The sequence below is a fragment of the Fusarium falciforme genome, chromosome 6 (genome assembly GCF_026873545.1).
Source record: "Fusarium falciforme chromosome 6, complete sequence".
NCBI lineage: Eukaryota > Fungi > Ascomycota > Sordariomycetes > Hypocreales > Nectriaceae > Fusarium > Fusarium falciforme.
This window is the reverse complement of record NC_070549.1, coordinates 2,710,097-2,732,351: the sequence shown is the minus strand read 5'-3', so window position 1 is coordinate 2,732,351 and position 22,255 is coordinate 2,710,097. Positions and strand designations below refer to the sequence as shown.

General features: G+C 52.5%; 6 protein-coding genes and 1 pseudogene across 7 annotated transcripts, besides 1 other annotated feature; 4 read left to right on the top strand and 3 right to left on the bottom strand.

Moving 5' to 3' along the window:
• Positions 1-2,032: 2,032 nt before the first annotated feature.
• On the bottom strand, positions 2,033-4,446 carry NCS54_00841200 (Hypothetical protein; the record flags this gene model as incomplete). Its single annotated transcript, XM_053153798.1, has 3 exons — positions 2,033-3,963; positions 4,018-4,282; positions 4,333-4,446. 3 exons carry the CDS (start codon positions 4,444-4,446, stop codon positions 2,033-2,035), a joined length of 2,310 nt encoding a protein of 769 aa, XP_053009773.1.
• A 2,524-nt stretch (positions 4,447-6,970) lies between these two features.
• On the bottom strand, positions 6,971-9,872 carry NCS54_00841100 (annotated as a pseudogene). Its single transcript has 7 exons — positions 9,729-9,872; positions 9,174-9,652; positions 8,736-9,111; positions 8,229-8,680; positions 7,614-8,169; positions 7,465-7,559; positions 6,971-7,412 (listed from the first exon to the last, which is right to left on the bottom strand).
• Positions 6,971-9,872: a sequence feature.
• Positions 9,873-10,388: 516 nt separating this feature from the next.
• NCS54_00841000 (MFS domain-containing protein) lies at positions 10,389-11,965 on the bottom strand (the record flags this gene model as incomplete). The annotated part of the gene is made up of 5 exons (XM_053153797.1): positions 10,389-10,556; positions 10,620-11,058; positions 11,120-11,361; positions 11,416-11,428; positions 11,484-11,965. 5 exons carry the CDS (start codon positions 11,963-11,965, stop codon positions 10,389-10,391), a joined length of 1,344 nt encoding a protein of 447 aa, XP_053009772.1.
• Positions 11,966-12,996: 1,031 nt separating this feature from the next.
• Positions 12,997-15,145, top strand: NCS54_00840900 (Glutamine--tRNA ligase; the record flags this gene model as incomplete). Its single annotated transcript, XM_053153796.1, has 6 exons — positions 12,997-13,377; positions 13,431-13,438; positions 13,488-13,561; positions 13,617-14,132; positions 14,189-15,015; positions 15,065-15,145. The coding sequence occupies 6 exons, from the start codon at positions 12,997-12,999 to the stop codon at positions 15,143-15,145; spliced, it is 1,887 nt and encodes a 628-aa protein (XP_053009771.1).
• A 1,135-nt stretch (positions 15,146-16,280) lies between these two features.
• Positions 16,281-16,991, top strand: NCS54_00840800 (Hypothetical protein; the record flags this gene model as incomplete). Its single annotated transcript, XM_053153795.1, has 2 exons — positions 16,281-16,302; positions 16,399-16,991. The coding sequence occupies 2 exons, from the start codon at positions 16,281-16,283 to the stop codon at positions 16,989-16,991; spliced, it is 615 nt and encodes a 204-aa protein (XP_053009770.1).
• A 1,152-nt stretch (positions 16,992-18,143) lies between these two features.
• On the top strand, positions 18,144-19,709 carry NCS54_00840700 (HET domain-containing protein; the record flags this gene model as incomplete). The annotated part of the gene is made up of 1 exon (XM_053153794.1): positions 18,144-19,709. The coding sequence occupies one exon, from the start codon at positions 18,144-18,146 to the stop codon at positions 19,707-19,709; it is 1,566 nt and encodes a 521-aa protein (XP_053009769.1).
• Positions 19,710-20,469: 760 nt separating this feature from the next.
• On the top strand, positions 20,470-21,665 carry NCS54_00840600 (Hypothetical protein; the record flags this gene model as incomplete). Its single annotated transcript, XM_053153793.1, has 2 exons — positions 20,470-20,876; positions 20,933-21,665. The coding sequence occupies 2 exons, from the start codon at positions 20,470-20,472 to the stop codon at positions 21,663-21,665; spliced, it is 1,140 nt and encodes a 379-aa protein (XP_053009768.1).
• Positions 21,666-22,255: the final 590 nt, after the last annotated feature.

Sequence of the window (22,255 nt, the reverse complement as noted above, 5' to 3'; positions counted from 1 at the left end):
TCTGATGGAACTCATTAACGTCACGACATGTCAAATCAACTCCATACTCTCCCTCCTTTTCCATCCAACCACTTCATCCCTACAGACATTGACACCCAATCACAAGCCCGTCAAAAGCAATGATCCAGAGTAACCTCCCTCCTGAGCCGTCACACGGAAACAAGCAACGAAAAAAACTCCCCCCCTGCGCCAGACCCAGTTGTGGCGTCGTCCTTTAGAAACGGGACAGAAAAAAATCGACGCAGACCAAAAAACAAGCGTTGCCCACTCTGGTAAGGCTGGCCTGTGTTCTATTAACGGTGAAGGGAAATGAAATGAGCTGAAGAGGAAAAGACTGACTAGCGATGCCAGCGGATCCTGAAACAAATTGAACTCAGCTGGCATGGTCGCAAGAATATCCCGAAATGCAAAGCTACTGCAGGTTATTATAGGTAATTCTTGCTCGCTTCTAATGTGAATGAATGGATGGCCTCGCTTCAGGGAAGTGGGCGAGATCCGATCTTCAGCGGCCCACCTCCGGGGGATCATCTCGCCGAGCCGGGACTCGGGCGAGACACTCTCACCGGATTCTGGAACGCTCCGACGGCATATCACCTGGCTGTATCCTCTAGCGCCCTATCGGATTCAAACACATGACTTGCGTGGAAGCGACGTTGACGTCTTGTCAGGCTGAAAGCCAAGTCTGTACCCAAGAATAGCTGCCATCGCAAGATACTGCTTCAGTACGTCCTCAACCACCACTTTCAACTGCCACCGTAGCTCTGCTCCGTACTCAATATACACACCTTCTACGTTGTACAGGGCCATACCTTTACACGTGCATAGACCAGTCCATGGTCAACTGCCATGTGGCCATGCTCACACCGACATCAGCCTCATCATAATATTATCCCCCTCTTAATGGCCCAAGTTACCATCAACCAGGTCCGGGGTAGCACCAACACCATAGCTTACACCTCCAGCAGAGCCTCGCTATGGACTTGATATTAACCACGACATCAGATATAACATCACTTCAAAGGATTAGCGACAGATTAAATGTTGCCAAATATAGGGTAGATCCAGCGAGGTCCGTCCATCAGGCCAAGAGCCAAGAAACCTTGGCTTCCACCCACTTTATTCGCGAGACAGCCCTTTCGGAGAATTCATCCAACGGCGTGTCGCTAGGCTGCCTAAATAGGCAATCCCACACGTCTCACCCAGAGCTTCATAAAAGTGACACAAGATCACCAAGACAAACACTCGCTTGGTGATGGATCAACGAGTGCCAAGTGTTCTTGGTATATTACGAAGCAAAGCACAATTGTTCCTAGCCTAAGCCTTTCCGAGCCTCCTTGTAACGTAGGACGCCCAAAGCCCGTCAGCTCGTTTATGCCCATCAGACACCGCAAACTATCCCGACAATCACAGGCACAAGTCAAAAGTAGCAACAAGGAAATTGGCATCGCTGAAGAACCTAGCTGAGGAGCTCGACCTCACTCCATCCATATATACACTAAACGCCAACCATCCGGGACGCCTTCCATCCATCCATCCCCCATCCCTACCCTTCCCTCCATAGCCCTCACCCCCTTTCGATGCACATCCCTCATTAACCTGGGCACACAACCGAGTATTCCTATCAGCAAAGCCTCGCTCTCGTACCGGGGAGGCTGCGTAAAAGACAGGCTCTCGAAAAAAAAAGAAAAAGAATACATAACCTGGCGTCGGGCCCGACGAAATGTAACATGAACAGTTAGAAAAGAATAAAAGTCAGAACGGAAAGAGGTATTGAGCAAACATGTCCAAAGGAGAGATGATAAGACGCCTGTCTTGACTGGAATAGTCATAGGCGAGATGTCCTTTTTATGCGCCAACGCCGCAACAAGACAGGTTTTGTTTTGTCCTGGTGGTGCTCTTTTTCAGCTCACCCAAGGCCGTCGCGAGATGCCTGCATCATCATGAAAAGCTTGCGTGAATCCATCATCGTGCATCATTCGTTTTGCAAGATTGACTTGTCGGCGAGAAACCGACTCATATCATTTGATGACGCTCAGTAGGCGTCTTCGTCAGTCCACTCACTTCCAGAGATGATGCGGTTGCCATCCTGGTCAATCATCACCGGTCCGCCATACGATGCTGATGGAGGGATTCCTCGGATGCGCTTGGATTGACTGCTTCCTGGTCGATGACCTTGCTCGGGGGTGAATCGCTTGCTGTGAGCTGCCCGTAGCTTGGCATAGTAGGCATCAGACGCGTCTGGCTCAGGCTCGCTGTTATCGTCATACGTCTCCCAGTTCTCAGACCCTGAAATGTTTGTCGAGGTCATCGAGTTGCCAGAAATTTGTCGTGGCGGTTGAACAGGTTGACGGTAGGTCTGTGATCGAATGGTGGCAAATCGCTCGTCATAGCTATCCTCACTATAGCTAGGATGGCTCTCGCTGTAGCTGGGATGACTGTACTGAGACTGGCTGTACTGGGACTGACCAGAGTTGGAACGCTCTGTTCGCGGCCGGTCGTCGTAAACATCCTCAGGTTCAACATGTCGAACGATGCTTGATGCTAGGCCAACTGATTTGTAAGGGTTCGCGGGAGCCTCAAACTCAGGCAGAGGCACAAGGTCTCGCATCTTGGGAGGAGGCGCTCTCATCAATGGAGGAGCTTGTCGGAAAGAATCGGCCCTCGACTCTGGCCGGGGTCGCTCAGGAGAGTTGTTTCCATGCTTCAAGTTGGAGAGAGGGACGCGTGCAGGGATTCGGGAAGGGCTCCGTGAAGGGCTGCCTTTGGTGGTGGAGGATGCGGGGGCCTGAGGGCGCTTGGTGAGAGTACCACCAGCTGTGGGTGTCTTGGTCATGGACCTAGGAGGAATAGACTTGGGAGGAGCGCGTGCGGGAACCGACTTGGGAGCCTTGATAGCGGAGGGAGGATGTCCAGATGGTGTCTTGGAGCGGTTTGGCGGGATGTTGTTCTTCCTCGGCCCGTCGGCAGCCTCCAACTCATCCAAGTATCTCTCGCCAAACACAAGGAATGGTCGTCCGTACTCATCTTCCCACCTGGCAAGCACCTTGCGCAACTCAGCCGTGACCTTGGGTAGCTCCTTGGCAATGCGCTTGCGCATCTTCTCCTCGCGAAGCAGCTTGCCGGGATCTCTCTTCTCGCCCTTCTGACCTCGAGCCATCAACCGCGACGCATCCTGGCTGGATGTCGCGAGGTCATCTCGTTCCTTGATCAAACTCTTGTGCCTGTCAACCAGAGAAAGTGTGGGTGCGCGTTGCTCCTTGAGAGCCTCAAGCCGGGCAACTTCACGCTCATGGGCCTCCAGAAGAGCATCACTATAGACATCGGAAAAGGCCGGCGTGAACTCGAGCATCTCATCCTCACTGAAGTACAGTGCATCCCACAGCTCTTGAAGCTTGATGCGAGTGTCTTCGACAAAGAGGTGGAGGTTCTGGCGCTTCAACTCGTTCAACCGTGCCAGCTCATCCTCAAACTCGTTGATCTGCCTGACGCCGCAGCCACGGTTTGAGTTGAGGAAAGGCTTGGTCTCGCTCTCATCAACACCAAGCTTGACCCAGAGCGCCTCAACAGCGGATCGAAGCTCCTTCAGCTTTCTCTCTCGGTTCTTCTTCTCTTCCGAGAGTCTGTCGCGCTTGGTGCGCAGTCGCTCAATGTCCTCCTCGTGGAGACCGAGCTGCTCGGGTGCGTCTCGGTAGTACTTGACGATGGCACCGTCCTGTTGCGCTTGGGGAACGCCGAGTTCCGCCCAAAGTCCAATGATCTGGTCGGCGAGGGCTTGAACGGTGGCTATGCGACGAGAATACTCCTCATATACTCGCGTAAACTCGCTGTCGAGCTTGTCGACGTAGGAAGGAGAAAGATCAAAGTTCGGGGGGATGGATTGGTTCGGTGCTGTGGGAGGGAGTGCGATCTGGACGAATGTGGGCTCAAGATGAGACGAGTAAGACTCGAGGGCTTGGACGAGCTCTGCAAATGGTTAGCGGCATGTCGGTTGGGGGCAGTTTTGTGAGAGAAACTCACTCTTGACTTGCTCAAACCGCTCCTTGTGGAGTCGGCTAATCTGAATATGCTTCTCCTTGAGCACCTGCAAGCATCGCATCAAGGGGTACGTGATGGTCAAGTCATCGTCCTCCTCATAATCACGGCGACGTTTCGAGTCGTCAAGAGAAGTCTCCATCTGGCGGATAATAGTAATAATCCTCTTTGCCTCGTCTATCATCTCCTTCTTCTCAGAAGTGACGAGTCGGACCTGGCTGTTGAGGGCTTCGGATAGAGCTGAGAAGAGCTGCACCCAAGTTAGCAAGCCGTCACCTCCTAGCCGTGACCCAAACGTACCTCGGTCTCGCGAGCTTCACGCTCATGATCAGGAACACCGATCTCATCAAAGAGACCGTGCAGCTGGCCAATGCTGCTGTTGACCTGCTGGGCCAGATAGCTGGTGTCCACCATTGTGTTCAGATGTGTGGACCGTTGTGCGAGAAAGGAGTGTGGTGCGATAACAATGCTATGAAGCCGGTAAGGGGAAGAAGGTCGGTGATGGAGGCGTGAGAGGTGTGTGATATCAAGGAAGGGGAGGTATAACGTATATCGTCGTCTCGGTGCGGTGCAGTCGTGTCCCTAGTACGGTTGTTTACTTTCTCTCCCAGTTGGTCATCGAGCAGTTGCGAAATCGTTGAGGCGGGAATAGCATCCTATGCGCAATGAGCGGTCGATAGCTATGCACCGCCGTTGCGGATTTCTGAAGGAAGGGTTGGAGTTGAAAGAGAGACGAGAAATGGCTGAGACAAGAGTGTGCGTCGGAGTGGGAGAGCAGAGTGAATTGTAGCGAAGTGTTCACGGGCAGTGGCACCGGGATGGGGGTAGCGAGTTGCCATGGCAACCCCGTGCCGATGGGCTTCCAGCCATTGGCGGGCTATTTCGGGGCGGTCCATGGGTCCGTGTTTCAGCGCCGCTACCCCGCTGTCGCACGCTTTTGGCAGGGGTGCTGCCCACTGTGAGCCCACTGAAAGCTTGCTCCGAAGCGCTACTGATCGCCCGCTGTTCCAGAGCTTCACCCGCTAACGCCCGTCATTGGCCTGGTGCAGCTCTCCGTCCTCACTTCCAAGGGCAACCGATGGCCCGCCCATCTCGTGTGAACCGGGAGCTGATGGCCTTTCAAGGATGGGCATTCCACTTTGTCGAGTTAAGATCGAACGACTATAGCCTCGTAGCATATAACAAGCTGTCGTGCCCCATGCCCCTCCACGATCGGCTTCTGTCTTCCTTGTTTTGCGGCCTCGCATCGCATCGCGTCTTGCAGAAACCATATCTCAACCGGCTACAGAAAAGGTCATGAACCCGCAGAGGATCTTGGCCTTGACTACATGTACCTTAGCGCCTAGCTCCTTGCGTCTCTCTGACTTGCATGTGCAGAAGCGAACCAGACCGGCGTTGGTATCGAGCGAATCAATTGCCCGGAAGCAGAGGCAAAAACAAACCGGATAATGTTTGTCTGGATCACAGATGGAGGCATTAACCTCCGCAACCAGATCTTGTTTTTTTCCCTGCCGCGACTACGGCTGGAGTCTAGCTTGCAGTATGTTGCGCACCTCAACTACCGGGTATCCATCCTTGTTGCTTTGCATCCATCCATGTAAACAATGGCTGCTTCAAAACATCCAATTGGCGACTGATTGCGCTCCATCACTTCTGCAGGTGACCTCGTTGGCGTTGCACCCTACATATGTCGGTTGCCTCTATCTCGCACACCCGCGTGGAACATGCATGTAAACAATGCAACACGACAACCAATCCATCCATCTCAGCTGCCCCTCAACTTCTGGCCTTGGTTCGTTGGGTCATGGGAATGCATCGAATCGCATTGACAATGCGATACAGGTTCTTGTCATAATGGTATCATCTTTGCCCTTTCATGCACTACATGTTGACACGTTCTTTTCGCGCCGAATTACTTGGAACCGAGACTCTCTCATCTCCCAGGCTCTCTCATCCTCAGTCTCCTCGGCGAACCCTTTGTGCCGCCTCCCCATGTCTTCAAGCCACAAACCTTCCGTCTCTTTCTGTCACGCCTCCAACGAGGCCCTCCATTTCCATTTGCCTCACTGTGATATACTTGCGCATCTGCCAAGTTGTACATCTTATCCAAATCTTCTTTCAGGCCACAACCACAGACCAAAAGGCCCTGCCAACCCAATTGAGGATCGGAGCGTCCCAGTACAGAACCACGGCAAACACGTGCTGGCATATAAGTGGCCGGTCCGGTTGACGACACAATCTGAGGTGGTTGGGCTTCTCACTTCGGAATAGCACCGCGTATCGTCAGCCAGCCCAGGGCCCTCCACCGCCTATCGCACCATAGCATCGATGCCTTAATCCGCATCACAAGCTTCTCGCACACTTTTGAGAAGCCTTGCAAGAACTGGGCGATCTCGTCCTCGTTCAAACAAAGCCACGGTCTTTCAGCCGGGCGTCGTAGTTGTCATCCTGTCCAATGCATAGGCCCCTGTCGCTAGTAGTCCGACTTCCACCATAGGTGCGAAGAAGGTTCCCATTCTCCAGGCCAACCGTCATGCAGAATCCGCGAAGATGATTGGACCTCTACAGTGATCCAACAAATACTCAACCAACGTCCAAGGCGATCACCTGTAACGTAGGCATGGTGTTGAAGGAGCCTGTGTGGCGTATGCCACGAATCCGAGGCAATTGATCCCCAAATCTCAATGACAGCCCAGAGTACCATGAAGAATACCTAGGCATGTATCATTGAAGCGACCAAACCCGGCGCCCTTCATCGCGTGACAGTTGTGTGACTTTGTCAGCGAGCGATGTTCCGAGCCGACGGCCCGGAGCGCATCGTGAGCGGGGTTGTAACTCTCATCTGAGATGGCAAAATCGTTTGCCAAGCACCAAAATGGTAGCCCGGTGACTCGGTTTTGGGCGATCTCATATCTTGCTTCGAAAAGTGGCTTCCGGGTTACATCGCGCCTGTCCAGGATGGCAGGGCGTTGCCTTCAATGCCGGCCTTCAAGCCCGCTTCGCTCATTTCCATGATGCCATACATGTCCCAGGACAAGTAGTTTTGCAGGTCGCTCAGATCAACTGCCTGGTTGTCCATGTGTGAGGTCAAGGTCCCTGGTGGTGTTCGCAAAGCCACAGGTTGTTCATGTTGGAGCTTGGATCGCGCCGGCGTCTCCTCGAGCTGGCTGGTTGGTCGCCGACCCGAGACTGATCCTGAGTTGCTTCCAAGTCCGGCCCTGCTCATGGTCGGGCTGACACTTCCACTGCCTCTATGCCAGGGGTCATGTTCTGCATGTTTAGTGTCTCGAACCTCGCCGCGGGCTAGGCGAGTCAAACCGAGCGCTCCGAGGGTATCGTCAGGGCTGCTCTGAGAGGAGCTTCCAGGAAGTACTGGTGATCTAAAGCCGCCAAGTTAGTAATTATATCAGAATCATAGGCCCAAAAACTCACTTATCCTGATCATCCTGCCGAGGCATGTCACTCATATGCTCATCTTGTGCGAAGGTCTTGCGAATCTTGGCCAGCCATCTCTCCGTTGTAGTGGCCTGGATCCATGGTTAGCGAGTTCCACGTTAATATTCCGAAGCTATTTCACTCACCAGAGAATCAGCCAGGGGAAACAGAGCAGCCATAGTCCTCAAGATCTTGCTATTGCTTTCAACGGCGTTGATGGCGTCTGCCACAATGGTCTCGGCATCTGGTCTGCTCAGATCGAGTAACCGAGCGATATAGTAGAGCATAACCCGACTGCTATCATAAGCAAAACAGGGAAGCAGACTGTCGGCCAAATAACGTGCTCCATGGCGAACAGCTTCGGAAAGAATGCTCGCAATCTGCTGAGCATGGTAAAAACAGTCGGCCTGCAAGGACTGTAGAAACTCCTGCTGGTTGGGCGGGAAGTAGAAGGGTTTTATCAACTTGAACAGATCCGGCATGGATATTCTGTACAAGTCTAGTAGATTATGGTGGTATGTGCAATGAAGTAGGACAAGTGAACCGAGCTGATCCGACTCTAGACGGGCGTAAATGGTATCGGTGGAGTAAGAGATAAACTCGGGGAGATGCCGACCCCATGACCGCAAGTCGGCATCAAGGGCAGCAAAGTCGGATTCGGGAAGCCAGGGAGGCGGGCTCGTATTCAAGTGCTTGACATATCTGTGACTAGGGTTAGAAATCTGAAATCTCTTTCGGGAACTTCAAAGATTCAAACAAACCTGACAACTCGCTTCCACAGCGTGACGATTCGGATGTAGTAAGCCATGATACCCATGTTGGCAGCCGGCCTTCGTGGAACAATGGCAGGAGGCAGAAACTGCAAAACGTGTCCCACGCCAAGGGTTTCCGTCACACAAGGGATCCGGAGCCTGAAATTCCGTTCATTGCAAGGTAACTGGATCTTGATATCTGCTTCACGCAGCAGGGTCAACTGGTCAACGCCGCTACCCGTCCAGGCATCCAGGATGTAGCAAGCCCACATAAGCCTTCTGCGGCTTTCCTTTTCGACGGCCGGCGGGGCAGATTCGTTTGCTTCGGCACAGAGGATGTCAGGGGAGTATTCAACGTTGAGTTGTAAGGCGTGGGCCATCCGGACGGCGAGACCACTCAACATGAGAGCTTGTGTGTATTCTCCCAAGCGGAAATGGAAGTCGTAGAGTAGAACACATGTCTGAGGAAGTATATATCAGTTTATTGCCCTCAAGCGAGGTTCCGGCGAGACGTACCATGAGCCTTTGGATGGAAATCTTGCCAAAGTTGGTAAGAACCAGAAGCTCAGCTTTCTGTGCCCAACGGTTCCCTGCGGCACGGATCAGGTTCGCCTTGGCATCCTGATCTTCTACTTCGAGGCTCAAAGCATAGAATCTGGGCTTATCAGTAATGCGTCCAAGGACAGGGTGGGAGAGGTCATACTTGGCTCCTTGTGCGCAAATAGTATATAGCAAGGCCTTTTCATCGTCATTTTCAAGGCCTTTCTCGAGTTGCCGAGTGAAAGATGGCCTGTGTACAAAAGCAAAGCATCGGAGGGGGTGGATGTTTGCAAAGTAGTGGTCAACTACCGTACGGATATTGTTTCCGGACGGAAGATCAGGTGACACGAGCCTATAAATGTCAGACTTATATATATATATTGACTCCATGGGTAAACCGTTTGAAATATTTACCATGAATGAATAGATAATTCGGTGTCGTCGGAAAAATCAATCGGGGGGACGGGGTTGCTTGTTTCTCGGGTGATGGATCTCTGCGATTTGGACGGCGCGTCGTCGGTCTCTCGGGATTGGATCAAGCTTCGCGACGTGGTACTTTCTTCGGCGATGGACGAAGCATCATGAGAAGAGTTCAAATCCTCCTCGGTCGAAGCCGAGGTCGGCGCCTTGCTCAAGTGGCGGGCCCAGCGAGGAGCCGAGCCGCCGTCGTACTGGCACTCGAGGTCCCTCGCGCAACATCGCGAGCATCTCGGGCGGTCGCCGTCGCATTTGGTCTTGGAGACGCGACAGCTGGTACAGGACCGGTATGTCCGGATCTTTCGCAGAGAGACAGGAACTGAACGACGGCCAGACTTGGATCCGTCATCGTCGACGCATTCAAGCTGGAGGCGCTCGCAATTGCGGCACCCGTTGGGTCTGCCGTCGCATTTGACCTACACCAAGTACACACAGAGTCAGAAGACCATATCTCGGCAGTCGGACTCGACCAGGAGGGCAGGGAAAACACACCTTTCTCGCGCGACAAACTCGGCAGCCCATGGCGATGCGATTGACGCTCAAGAGTCGCTTGTCGGAAGGACCTCGCGAGGTCTTTAGTGATGTTGCCAATTGCCCATGGCGAGCAGCCGATGGCGTGCGAGGGCTCAGGGTGGCCTAAGGCTGCCGAGGGGCCGTTGACGACTAGCTCTCCCTCCGCGAGACCGGGTCGCCGGCCAAGGTGGGTTTGTGCCACAGGCCTTTCTCGGGGAGTATGAGCACCCCAGGTGAGCACCAGCCACTGCCAGCGGGCGCTATGTGGGCTGATACTCCACCGGAACCGCTTGCAACACCTGCCAGGCATATCACGACATTGACATTGGGGATGACGATTTTGCTGCTGATTGAGAAATCCCACGCCTCAACGGGGGGTCCGGATGTCGGATATGGGGGCTTTGCCTTGGAGTCTATTTCACGCCGTGTCTCGACCATTCATATTCCTTGTAAAGGATACGTAAAGCCATTCAAATCTTTGGCTCATCCCAAGTCTCGTCCAAACGCATCGCGGTGACCCCCACCCTGTCTCTCCTTCGTCATAACCACCTTTTTTTTCGACAACCACCATCACTCACATCCATCAGTTACACGCAATACACCATGGAGACACTTGTTCTCACGCAAGCCGCAGTCTTTTCAGAGTCTGGCCCAAGGCGACCTGTTCTTGCGCAATCGAACCGTTGCAACCATCCCAGCGGACCCAAGAGCCAGAGATCCCGCGTAAAACATGGCTGGTCGGTATGCTTGCAGCCCAGCATCGGCACCTCCATACGCCTCGAGGAGGTAACCTGCGATGGGCGCACCCTGCGATGACGAGCGTCAGCCAGATGTCTCGTCATTCATTTCGTCCGCCCCGACCCAACTTACCATCAAATATCCGCCAGCCCAACCCGTGAGGATCATGCTCATCGCCATGGCGACCCGTGCGCTGCCAAAAACGTTACCCACCACGGTCGGCATTGTGGAAAAGAATCCGCCATTCGACACCCCGTTGATCAAGACGAAGGCGATCATGGGCGCCAGAGTCGTTGATGTTGGCCATATCGCCAGCATGCTAATCGCCGCCAAGATGAGCGAAAGGAACAGCGTATTAAGGGATCCCAGCTTATCGCAAGCCAGTCCGCAGGCTATCCGCCCAAAGGCCGACGCAAGATTGAAACCCGCCACCAACCCTGCTCCGGTGGTCGACGAGAACCCGAGTGACTTTGTGTACAACGGGAGAAAGAAGGGTGGCACAAACAACGGAAACGTTCCCACCGCACTGGCTAAGAAAACCAGATCGAAGGTGAATGATTTGAACAATTGCCTGAATGTGTCAGCAAATCATATCTGGCAATGGAACATTGCAAATTCGCCGTGTCGCTCACCATTCGATGAATCCTGGAGTGTGAGTCGGGGTTCGCTCTCTGATAGCCCAGGCCGCCGGGAGACCGGTGGCTAGAGTGAGGAGGCCGAGAATTCGATACGCCCACGAGATGTTGAGCCTCTGGATGAGAGCATCGACTGCGAAACTCAGCGTGGCACCGCCAAATCCTGCTCCGGCAAACATGAGGCCATTAGCAAGACCACGCTTGGTGCTGAACCATTGCGCAATCACTGCAAAGGCAACCTGTTGACGCATGTTAACTTGGTGTCACCCTCCTTGGGTAGATGTGAAACTGACCACTGAACACAAACTGAACTCTTGTTAGATCGTATTCCATGAGCAAAGGGGGGCCATAATCAACTTACCTGACACCAGTGCCCATCAACACTCCTGAGGTAAAGAATAGAGCACCCAGGCTCTTGACGGCGAATGAGCTCAGAATCTCACTCCCGCCCATCACGGTTACTCCAAGCATTGCCGTATTTCGCATCCCGATCGCCCGCATCAACCTCGAGTTTATAATCGCGAGGGCCGACATCAGAGCTGCATCCAGCGACCCGATGAACGAGAGCGTTGCGGGCGTTGATAAGCCATCCTCGACGAGCGCCCTCTGCATCACACCCCATGCATATGTCGTTCCGAGAGCCCACCAGAGCATCACGGCGCCGCTGCCGACAATGACCCAGCCGTATCCGCCATCCGGGACAGTAGAATCGGCCAGTCGGGAGGCTTTTAGGATTTCGTCTGTTGACGAGTCTGCTTCGTGCTTGGTGTCGGACATGTATGGACCACGGGAAGTCCGTTCTATGGGCTCACAGAGCTCCACGGCCGTCGTAGTAGTAGACATTGTGAGACTTCAACGCAGGATTGCAACATTCAACTTCAAGTTTTCAGGACGTTTTCAGTCCCGGAGAACAGTTATATACTGGATCCTCGGACGAAGATGACAAGAACTCCGCTCCGACGATGGTCTCTCTTGTGGGTCGACAATGTCAAGAGGCGTCAATGACATGAAGAACTAGTTAACGGTCCCGCTTGGTCTTTTTCCGGCAGTCAAAAATAAGACCGACCTTCCTATGATGTCTAAAAACATGTGGTGATGTTCCAAGTTTGTGTCTGGGTTCAAATATGTTCGGGCCTTCGGCGTAGGGTAATCAGATACTCACCCGGTCACCAATCTATGCGAAGCCGTTTCGCGCTCTTAAGATCCAATTATACAACCCTCCAAGTATGGATCCGGGCTTGGATTTTGGAAAGGATATCAAGATGGAATAGTCTTTATTTTGGCTTGGAGAGGAAGGTATGCCATTCCAATGTCTTAACTGTTCCTGTCACCAATTACCCAATGCCTGGGTCTATATATCCACCTGTAATCTCTGACGGTAAGCCCTTTGAAGCTCTGAGAGTCCCTTGGACGGATAATTAACCCTAGATTAGGAACTTGAACCCAATGGCCAAGAAATCAATCCGCCAGCTTTAGGCCGGGTCGTGGGCTACGTGGTGGACTGAATCACCTATCTTACAGCCAGCAGGATTCAACGGTCGCATAATTAGGTTCCTGAACAAATCCAGCTCAATTTCTAGGCACATATTGGTGTTACATCAACAGACATATTCTCAGCTTGCTGTACCTTAGGCACTGCTGTCTTGCTTATCGCTTATCTGTATGAGTCAATCCCATCCAATTGCGGCGTATGACTGTGCGCATCGCCCCTCCCCCACCAAGCATCTTCCGATGATAAGTTTCCACCGCCAGAAAATAACCCCACCACGACTTCAAAGATCAAACAAACTTGAGCTACCTCCACGAGTACCGAGACTGCGAGAGCAGACGACGATAGAAATACCGATCGATCGACCTCGAGACCATTTCTCACCATGTCGGACCCAGTCGCTGAGGTGACCGAGGGCACTGTCAAGCTGGTCCTTGACGAGGTGACGGGAGAGCAGGTCACGAGGAATGAGCTGAAGAAGCGCACTCAGAAGCGAGCCAAGAAGGCAGCTGCCCAGGCCGCGCGGGAGCAGAAGGCGAAGGATCCCAAGCCCGCTGCCGCCCCCAAGCCCAAGGCCCAGGAGCCCACCCAGCTGGATCCCGATGCCATGTTCAAGCAGGGCTTCCTCTCCGACGTCTACAAGGAGCGACCTGTCAAGCCTGTCGTCACCCGATTCCCTCCCGAGCCGAACGGATATCTTCATCTGGGTCATGCCAAGGCCATTGCCATTGACTTTGGCTTTGCGCGTTTCCACGGTGGCAAGACGGTAAGCTCGAACCCCTTGGTATGGAGCTGAAACATGAAACTAATTGCTGGTAGATTCTTAGGTACGTTACAGGTGTCGAAGGGTGAGAGCTACGATTGACGAAGGCCAAGATACGACGATACGAACCCCGACGAAGAGGAGGAAGTCTACTTTGAATGGATCCTGAAGATTATCAAGTGGCTGGGTGAGTTTTTGGTGTCAGTTTGTTTGAAGCCCGAATCTAATGCGAATTCTGCAAGGCTTCACTCCCGCCGACATCACTTACTCGAGTGACAACTTCCAGAAGCTGTTCGACCTTGCCAAGGAGCTCATCAAGAAGGAGAAGGCTTATGTCTGCCACTGCAACGAGGCTGAGATCAAGCTCCAGCGTGGAGGAAAGGATGGCAAGGAGGGCCCTCGGTACCGATGCAAGCACGCCGAGCAGGACGTCGAGACGAACCTCCAGAAGTTCCAGGACATGCATGACGGCAAATACGAGCCCATGGCCGCGTTCCTCCGCATGAAGCAGGACATCACCAGCGGAAACCCTCAGATGTGGGATCTTGCCGCGTACCGGATACCCAAGAAGCAGAAGCCTCACCACCGAGCTCCCGAGTGGAAGATCTTCCCTACCTATGACTTCACACACTGCCTTTGCGACAGCTTCGAGGGCATTACCCACAGTCTTTGCACTACAGAGTTCATTCTGTCCCGAGAGAGCTATGAGTGGTTGAACAAGACACTTGAGGTGTACGAGCCTATGCAGCGCGAGTTTGGTAAGGCGAACTATATCGGACGAGTGGGTTGGTTACTCTAACATGAAATCTTATAGGCCGACTCAACGTTAGCGGAACCATCATGAGCAAGCGAGCACTGAAGAAGTTGGTCGAGGGTGGTATTGTCCGAGGCTGGGACGACCCTCGCCTCTACACTCTGATTGCCATTCGACGTAGAGGTATCCCCCCTGGTGCCCTCTTGTCCTTTGTCAACGAGCTTGGTGTCACCACTGCCAAGACCCTCATCCAGATCACCCGATTTGAGCAGAGTGTTCGCCGTTACCTTGAAAACACGGTGCCCCGTCTGATGCTTGTCCTGGACCCTGTCGCCGTCACCATCGAAGACCTTGAGGAGACCCAGGAGCTCGATGTTCCTTACTCCCCCAAGGACCCCAAGTTTGGCAACCACAAGGTCCGCCTGACAAAGACTGTCTACATCGACCGATCCGATTTCCGCGAGGAGGACATCAAGGGCTACTTCCGGTTGGCCCCTGGAAAGACTGTCGGTCTCCTCAACGCCCCCCACCCGATCAAGGCCACATCCTTCGAGAAGGACGAGTCGGGCAAGGTTACCAGCATCAAGGCTGTGTTCGACAAGGAGAGCAAGCCCAAGACATACATCCAGTGGGTGCCCGATGGCTCCATAAAGCTGGAGGTTCGAGTGCACAGCCCTCTCTTCAAGTCGGATGACCCGACCAGCGTTGAGGGTGGCTTCCTGAACGACATCAACCCCAACAGCGAGGTTGTCTACACTGATGCTCTGATCGAGGAGGGATTCAACGAGGTTCGCCAGAGGGCTCCCTGGCCTGTTACCGCAGGTGAAACGAGCGAAGATAGCGGACCGGAAACCGTCCGATTCCAGGCCATGCGTGTTGCTTACTTTGTGAGTACTCATTGCCCTAGTAGAAGAAACCCAACTAACGTGCTTGCAGGCTATGGACTCGGACAGCACAGACGACAAGATTGTGCTGAACCGTATTGTATCACTGAAGGAGGATTCGGGAAAGAACTAGAAAAATGTCATAGTGTAAAATTGAGTCCATCTCCGAGATCGATGCCTGTTTTGGTTTGCCCATTGCACCCCTATCACCCAATGATAACATCAGGGCGGCCTTACTCCGCCTTCCTTTGCACGATGCAGATCAAGGCTAACTGAATAAATCCGCCTTGTTTCCATGCAGGTTGAGCAAACCAGAGGCTTCACTCGTTCATAAGCAAGACACAGGAAGCACCTCTATGGGTGCTAATTGGGTGAACAACGACAGATCGACCGCCTACGCTTGGCAACGAGTCCTGCATTCGACTGTGCCATAAAAGTGAAGTCTTTAAATGACTTGCTTTGGCTCTTTGGCCTTCCTCTTGTCCAACCACGTCTTACAGGGTTGGCTCAACGATGTCTCATGTAGACGGCCATCAACCAGAGTCGCCACCGCAATCGGCCCTAGGGCGGCCAGATGCAGATGTTCAGACTGCTGAGAGAGCAGACCATCAACGCATCCGACTCCTCGCGGACGATTCTATTGAAGAGTCTGAGCAGAGGCGAAAAAATGCGACGCGCACTTTCGAGGACGCATCGCCAACAACTGCAAAAACCCCAAAACCACCGTCGGTGCTTAGTTGGTGGTTTCTGGAAATACTTTGTTGCCTTCTTTCCTTGGCCAGCCTCGCGGCGCAAGTTGGAGTGCTTGCACGCTACAACGGCAAACCACAAGATAGCTGGCCGAGTCAGACCTTGACACTCAACGCCCTGATCGCCACATTGTCGACGATGTGTCGTACCTCATTGATGTGTACGGTAGGCAGCCTTCTCGCCCAGGCAAAGTGGAACCGGTTCTCGAGTCGCCGTGGGACGGACTACTTCCCTCTCAAAGATCATGCGTTGCTAGATGAGGCTTCAAGAGGAAGTTGGGGGAGTGCTCGACTTCTGTACCAGTTCAAGGGAAGGTAAGTAACATGCCTATTCTTGATTGAAGTTACAGAAGATAACAGGTGATTCTAGCCATGTAGCTTGCTTTGGAGCAGCACTCCTGATTCTATCCCAGGCGTTCGGTCTATTTTCTCAACAGCTGGTGACTTTGCGTACTGACCAGATCGAGCCTCGTTCTGCAACGGCTACCGGACAGGTTGCTCGCACGACGTGGCTGAAATATGGGGTCTGATGAGGATTACCGTGAGTCGGTTACACTATTCATATTGTCCTGGCCTTACCTATGAACTCTTGCTTCCTTGCTGCATCTGCATATACTGATAGCTGCCGGATGCGCAGTACAGGCTACTAAGATTGCCGCCTACAATGGCTTTATGGCACTCAGCACCGGCATACCACAAGTGCAATGCCCGACCGGGAATTGTACATGGCCAATTATCCCGACAATCGGCGTTTGTGGGACTTGTCTGGATGTTACAGATGATCTCCGCTTCACCTATGTGAACGAGACGACGTGCGCACTGGATATACCTAATGGCACGACACTGCAAAGAGATGCATGCGGCCCTCCATACCCCTTTCGTATTGGCAAGCATTTCACCACCGGCCCAGGTTCTGGTCGTGTCTTCACCTCATCCCCAAACATACCAAGACGTGAGGCGTTTAATGCGATTGCTGAGTTTGGCGCCATCGGTGTCTCGGAAAGCAGGATAACGGCACAACCGATGGTGATGACCAACGACTCTATTGTCGCCGAGTATGCGCTGTGGTATTGCCTTCAGACACGGGAAATCCGGGTCGAAATGGGCGAGTTGAGTGACAGGATCACGGAAACCTGGAGCGAAGTACCGATTGATCACAAATCATACTTGTCCGACAATGTCACGTTCGCCAACATACCGTCTTCTATGGGCACGGCCACGGGCGACTAATATACCGTGGATTGGGCGTTGCTTTATGATGTAAGGGAATTTGCAACAACAACCTTTGAAGGCAGCATTGGTACCTATGGAGTAAGGGAGACAGAATTTGCTCTTAGCTTGTCCAACGCCTTCGATGACATTAACGCTTGGATGGATCGTCTCACAAACAGTTTGACAAATGCCGTGCGGATCAACAGCATTGACTCGCCAACAGACGCACGGTACTGGGACACAGCCATCACAAGTCAAGTTGTTATCGTGGTGAGATGGGGGTGGATCGTATACCCAGCGGTCATGGTGGGTGCTTCTATGGTCCATCTTGTTGTTGAGATTGTGCGGACTGCGAAGATTGGCGTGAGACCATGGAAGGATGACCCTCTTTTACCTGTCTGTATGGAAGTTGATGAAGAGATAAGGCAGCAGGCTAGCAAGGGCCTGGATGAGCCTGATGGTATTGAGAAGCGTGTGGGCAAGTATAAGGTGAGACTGAGGAGAGACGACGGGTTCTCTGTGGGATTTGTACGACGGTCATCTTGTTCAGATTGAAGAAGACATACAGTTGGGTAGCTGGAAAATAGCTATGGAGGCACCTTATCTCAATACGGAATGTCATTCGCCTTTGGAAGCGTTGAGTTAACTCCAACCAGTTTATACAGAGTTGACTACCAATTTAAGACGGCGTTGGATAGTCTGAGCAGCATGTGCATAATACGTTTAGTCGTAAAATATAGAGATACTTATGCACTGAGCCGAGCGGTTGTAACCTCTGGTAACCATGCTGTGGCCTATATAAACAAGACGAATTGACTTTTCAGAAGAAAGACTTCCAAAAGATACTTGGCAAGGAATATAAAAGGAGACATAGAATTTTGTATGCTGCCGAGCAAATCCCCCTCGTAATCTGCCCAATCGTGTGAGTGTCTCTGAGAGGGCACATGAATCTAGTTAAGCGCCAGCCTGGTCACCAACATCCATGGCTTGGCTGAATGTTTGGGCTGACTGCATGGTCACAACAGGACAGGAATCTGCCTCGTTTCCCACAGCCTGATTCCGGTCTCTCGACCTTTTCCAACCTTGCAACAATCGACAGACTTCTTATAACTCGCTCCCCACCACTGAAACGCAGTCTGTAACTCACCAGCCCCGTCAAAGCCTTTTAACATGTGGCTCATCAATACTGATACTTTGAGGCTCGAGTCTGTGGTTAACCCCGAAACCGTCGAGTATGCCATCCTCTCTCATACCTGGGAGGAGGAAGAGGTCTCGTTCCAAGAGTTTCAGGATCTTGGATTCGCCAGAACGAGGAAAGGATTTGCCAAGATAGAAATGACTTGCCTTTTCGCCAAGAGCCAAGGTTATCGCTACGCCTGGGTCGATACCTGCTGCATCGACAAGTCCAGCAGCGCTGAGCTGTCCGAGGCCATCAACTCCATGTTTCGCTGGTACAAGGATGCGCAATACTGCTACGCATATCTCTCCGACTATCACCAAACCACCGTCGACTCAAGTTTCGGTCGTTGCAGGTGGTTTACTCGCGGATGGACGCTGCAGGAGCTCATCGCGCCCAGGTTTCTTACTTTTTACAACCGAGATTGGGAGTCTCTCGGCTCGAAAATTGAACTTCACGAGGTTATCTCCAAGATTACAAGAATCGATTCAGACGTTCTTCTGGGCGAATGTGATATCAGCACAATTGACGTCGTCTATCGTATGTCGTGGGCGGCGGGGAGGGAGACCACAAGAGCCGAAGACATCGCGTATTGCCTGTTTGGCATCTTTGATGTCAACCTACCGATGCTCTACGGAGAAGGAGAAAAGGCCTTTTTGAGATTGCAGGAAGAGATCTGCCAACGTGTCGCCGACCTCACCCTGTTCGCCTGGAAAACCGACGCCGATGAAAGTGCCGAGATTCGGGGCATATTCGCGCGCAGCCCCAACGAGTTCGCGTACGCTTCGTCTGAAGGCTCCATGTACAGGCTTTACTCTGGAGATGTGCGGGTGTCGAACCGGGGTGTCATCTTTGACGATATGGAGCTCCTGGTTGTCAAGGGACAAGGGCTTTTTATGCCCCTGAACCTTTTCAAAGAGATGCCGGATTCGACCGGCGCCCAGGGGGGGATATTTCTCGAGAAACTTCCAGACGGCTATGCCAGAGTCAAGACCGACCAGCTGTTCCAGACTAAGCTTGACGAGCTTGACGAGCTTGAAGGAAGATGGCTGCCCCCAGAACAGATCAACGTCATTTCCTGGGGGAGTGCAGCCACAAGTCTGGCCTCGTCTATGATTCATGTGTCCACTTCGGGCCCCTTCAGCATAGTCAATGTCTGCCCAAGAAGACAATGGGACCCATACAGAGAGGCATTTATACATACGGCGCAGGGCATGGTAGAGCTGGATGTGGACTTGGGCAATGGCCAGTCCTGCCCCCTCTTGATCCTCTTCCACCTTCTGGGAACCGACGCCGTGGTGCAGCATGACATTGTCGAGAAGAAATGGGCAAGCTGGTCAAACGCCATGGCTAGCATTGGGAAGGCTGATCTCCGTCAAATTGCGAGCAGGGAACTGGCTGGCCATTTCTACGAACGAGGGCAGGACAATCTGGGAGAAGGTATGTGGGTGCATCGTCCAACCAACACTCCGGTTGCTATCCATGTGCAAGTCGAAAAGATTGAAGATGGTTGGCAAGTTCGGCTGTCTCGACCAAGCGGCCATTGGCCCTTCAACTAGTCATGGATATTCATCATGAGCAATCTGTGGGTAAAGAGTCGGAAGATGTAGCGCACAATTTGAAATCACCAGAAGCAACTCGGCTTGTATCCAACTGAAAAGGGTAGATGGATGCTACTCTCTGAGGTCTTTATATGAAACCAAAGTTGCATGCCTCGACACGCCTGGCAGGGCTGAGTTCGGATGGATATCAGGCCAGTTCAATTGGGAAATTGCGAGGATCGGCACTGGGGAGACAGGGGTATGGTATTAGCAGCCAATATCCTTGTTCCTCTGTCGATGGCTTCAAATTTGATGCAGCCTCAACGCAACCCTGCTCCTTCAGCATTGTCTCGACACGAGTCCAACATGTTTGCTCGAATGAGTTTCAAGAAATGAGTTATCTGGAAACGAAAGGGCTCGTCTTAGTTGTATCTAGCTCAAACCGTCAGCCGCAGCAGCGCGATATATTGCAACAACTCAAGTTTGACAAGTGCAACATGAAAGCAAGCCTCTTTTCACTTAAAATAACAATGCGCCATTCCGTCCCAAAGCACCTAAGCGCTTATTCACTCCTGAGCCACCTCGACATCACATCGCTGCACCAAGGGGACCGGCCGCGTTTGAAGCTAGTTAAGCCCATCTTTAGACTTACTTATTCGACATGGGTCATGATGGTATGGCGGCACGCCCGCTCCCAAGGCTGAAGAGCCAATTTCCCTTGAAGGACTGAACTTGACCTTCTTTTATCCTCCATTATTCTTGTTCATCATTCTTCAGTATGGGCTCTTCAATGAGATGGCTTGCCGTGGCGGCTGTAGCAGCATGTGCACTCCTCGACAACACCAATGCCTCTGATGTACCACCGCAAGGACCAGAGCCCACAGCCCCAGCGAGAATTCGCGCTCTTCGACCTCTCCAAGGTCTCTTCAGACGCGAGGATGGAACCGTGACGGAGACACTCGACATCACTGTCGCCCCCGACACACTCTGCGGATTCTATACTCCCAGCACAACCTACAGCTTCACCTGCTCACCCGGCACATCATGTATGTGGGAGAACAACAAGTACAACCTCGCCTTTTGCGGCATCGAGGATTTCAAGACGGCTTGTGTGGGACAGGCTGATGCCACGGACGAGGACAAGTGTGACGATAATTGCCGACGAGATCCCAACATTCAGTTTTGGTGAGTTTATAGAGGCAGGGGAATTGTAGCACTTGCTAACACGGATTGTGTCTTAGTACTCTCGACACTCGACCGTTCTGCTTCACCATCTACATGCCCAACGGCATCAAGAAGTATCCCTGCCATACGGCTGCCGGCTTTAGTAGCATGATCTTTCCCGACGGAGCAGCCAACTTTGCTACTTCAACCATGGACGTCACCATCTACGAAGCTGCGACGACAAAGCCTTCCGAATCGACAAAGGAGTCCACAGCTGAAGAGTCCAAGGACGAAAAAGAGTCTGATGCGGAAACTACAAAGCCCAAGGCGGCCAAGACTGTGACGGTGGGACCGACTGCCTCGAGCGAATCTGAGAGCGAGAAAGATGCTAGTGAGGAAGATGGTAATGAAAAGGGTGGCAGTAGCAAGACCAACATTGGCGCTATTGTTGGTGGTGTGGTTGGAGGTATTGCAGTCATTGCGATTGTTGTCCTGGCCATTTTCTTGATCCGCCGACGAGACAAGAACAAGGCACAGCCTGTGCAACAGGTTCAACCTCCTCCCCAGCAACAGATGCAATATCCCGTCATGGTCCAGCAGCAACAAATGCCTTATCAGGGATGGCAGCAAACACCGCCTCCTCAAGGATTCCAGCAGTCACCTTCACCTCAGGGGTTCCACCAGACGCCATCGCCCCAAGGATTTCAGCAATCACCGTCCACCCAGACGTCTGTCCCGGGGGCGGTCGAGGCTCCTGATTCAAATGCCGTGGCGGTATATGAGTTGCCGGATAAGGTACAGTACAAATGAGCTTGTGTCAACCGAGCAACAGCGAATTGAGTAGCCAGATGATAAGATGGAAGCCTAGGTGATGAATACATGAGAAAGAAGCTTTGTTTTAAGTGCTTACTTGAGCTTTGCCACTTGACTAGCGTGACTGTCTATGGGTACATGCATATATTACCTGATAGCTCGAGTTGAAAACATTATCGATCATGTCTCGTCTCCAAGACATCCGAGGATGAAAGTGAAAACTTCCGCAGTGTCTTGATCATGTCTGTGGCGCTCTCGTCATGAGACATGACTCCCCTCCCATCATGACCTCTGAAGCAGAGTGGAGTAGAACCCTTGAGCAATCTTGACCCAGTGTTGTTTATTGAGACTTGTCGTCCAGGTGATTGCGTTCCATACGAAAGACACAAAGATGTCACTCAAAGGGCATCTTGGCATCAACAAAGACAACCTTCGCGAATCTCAAGCTCTGGATGACAGGCAGCCACCAAAAACGGGAAGAAGGTCCAAAAATAGTCAGGGGCGAGAACCCCTGGAAATTGGGGCGTAATCGTTTTTACAGCGGCCGCTAAACCTAGAGAGCTTCTAGCGTCCTCATTACGCAAGTG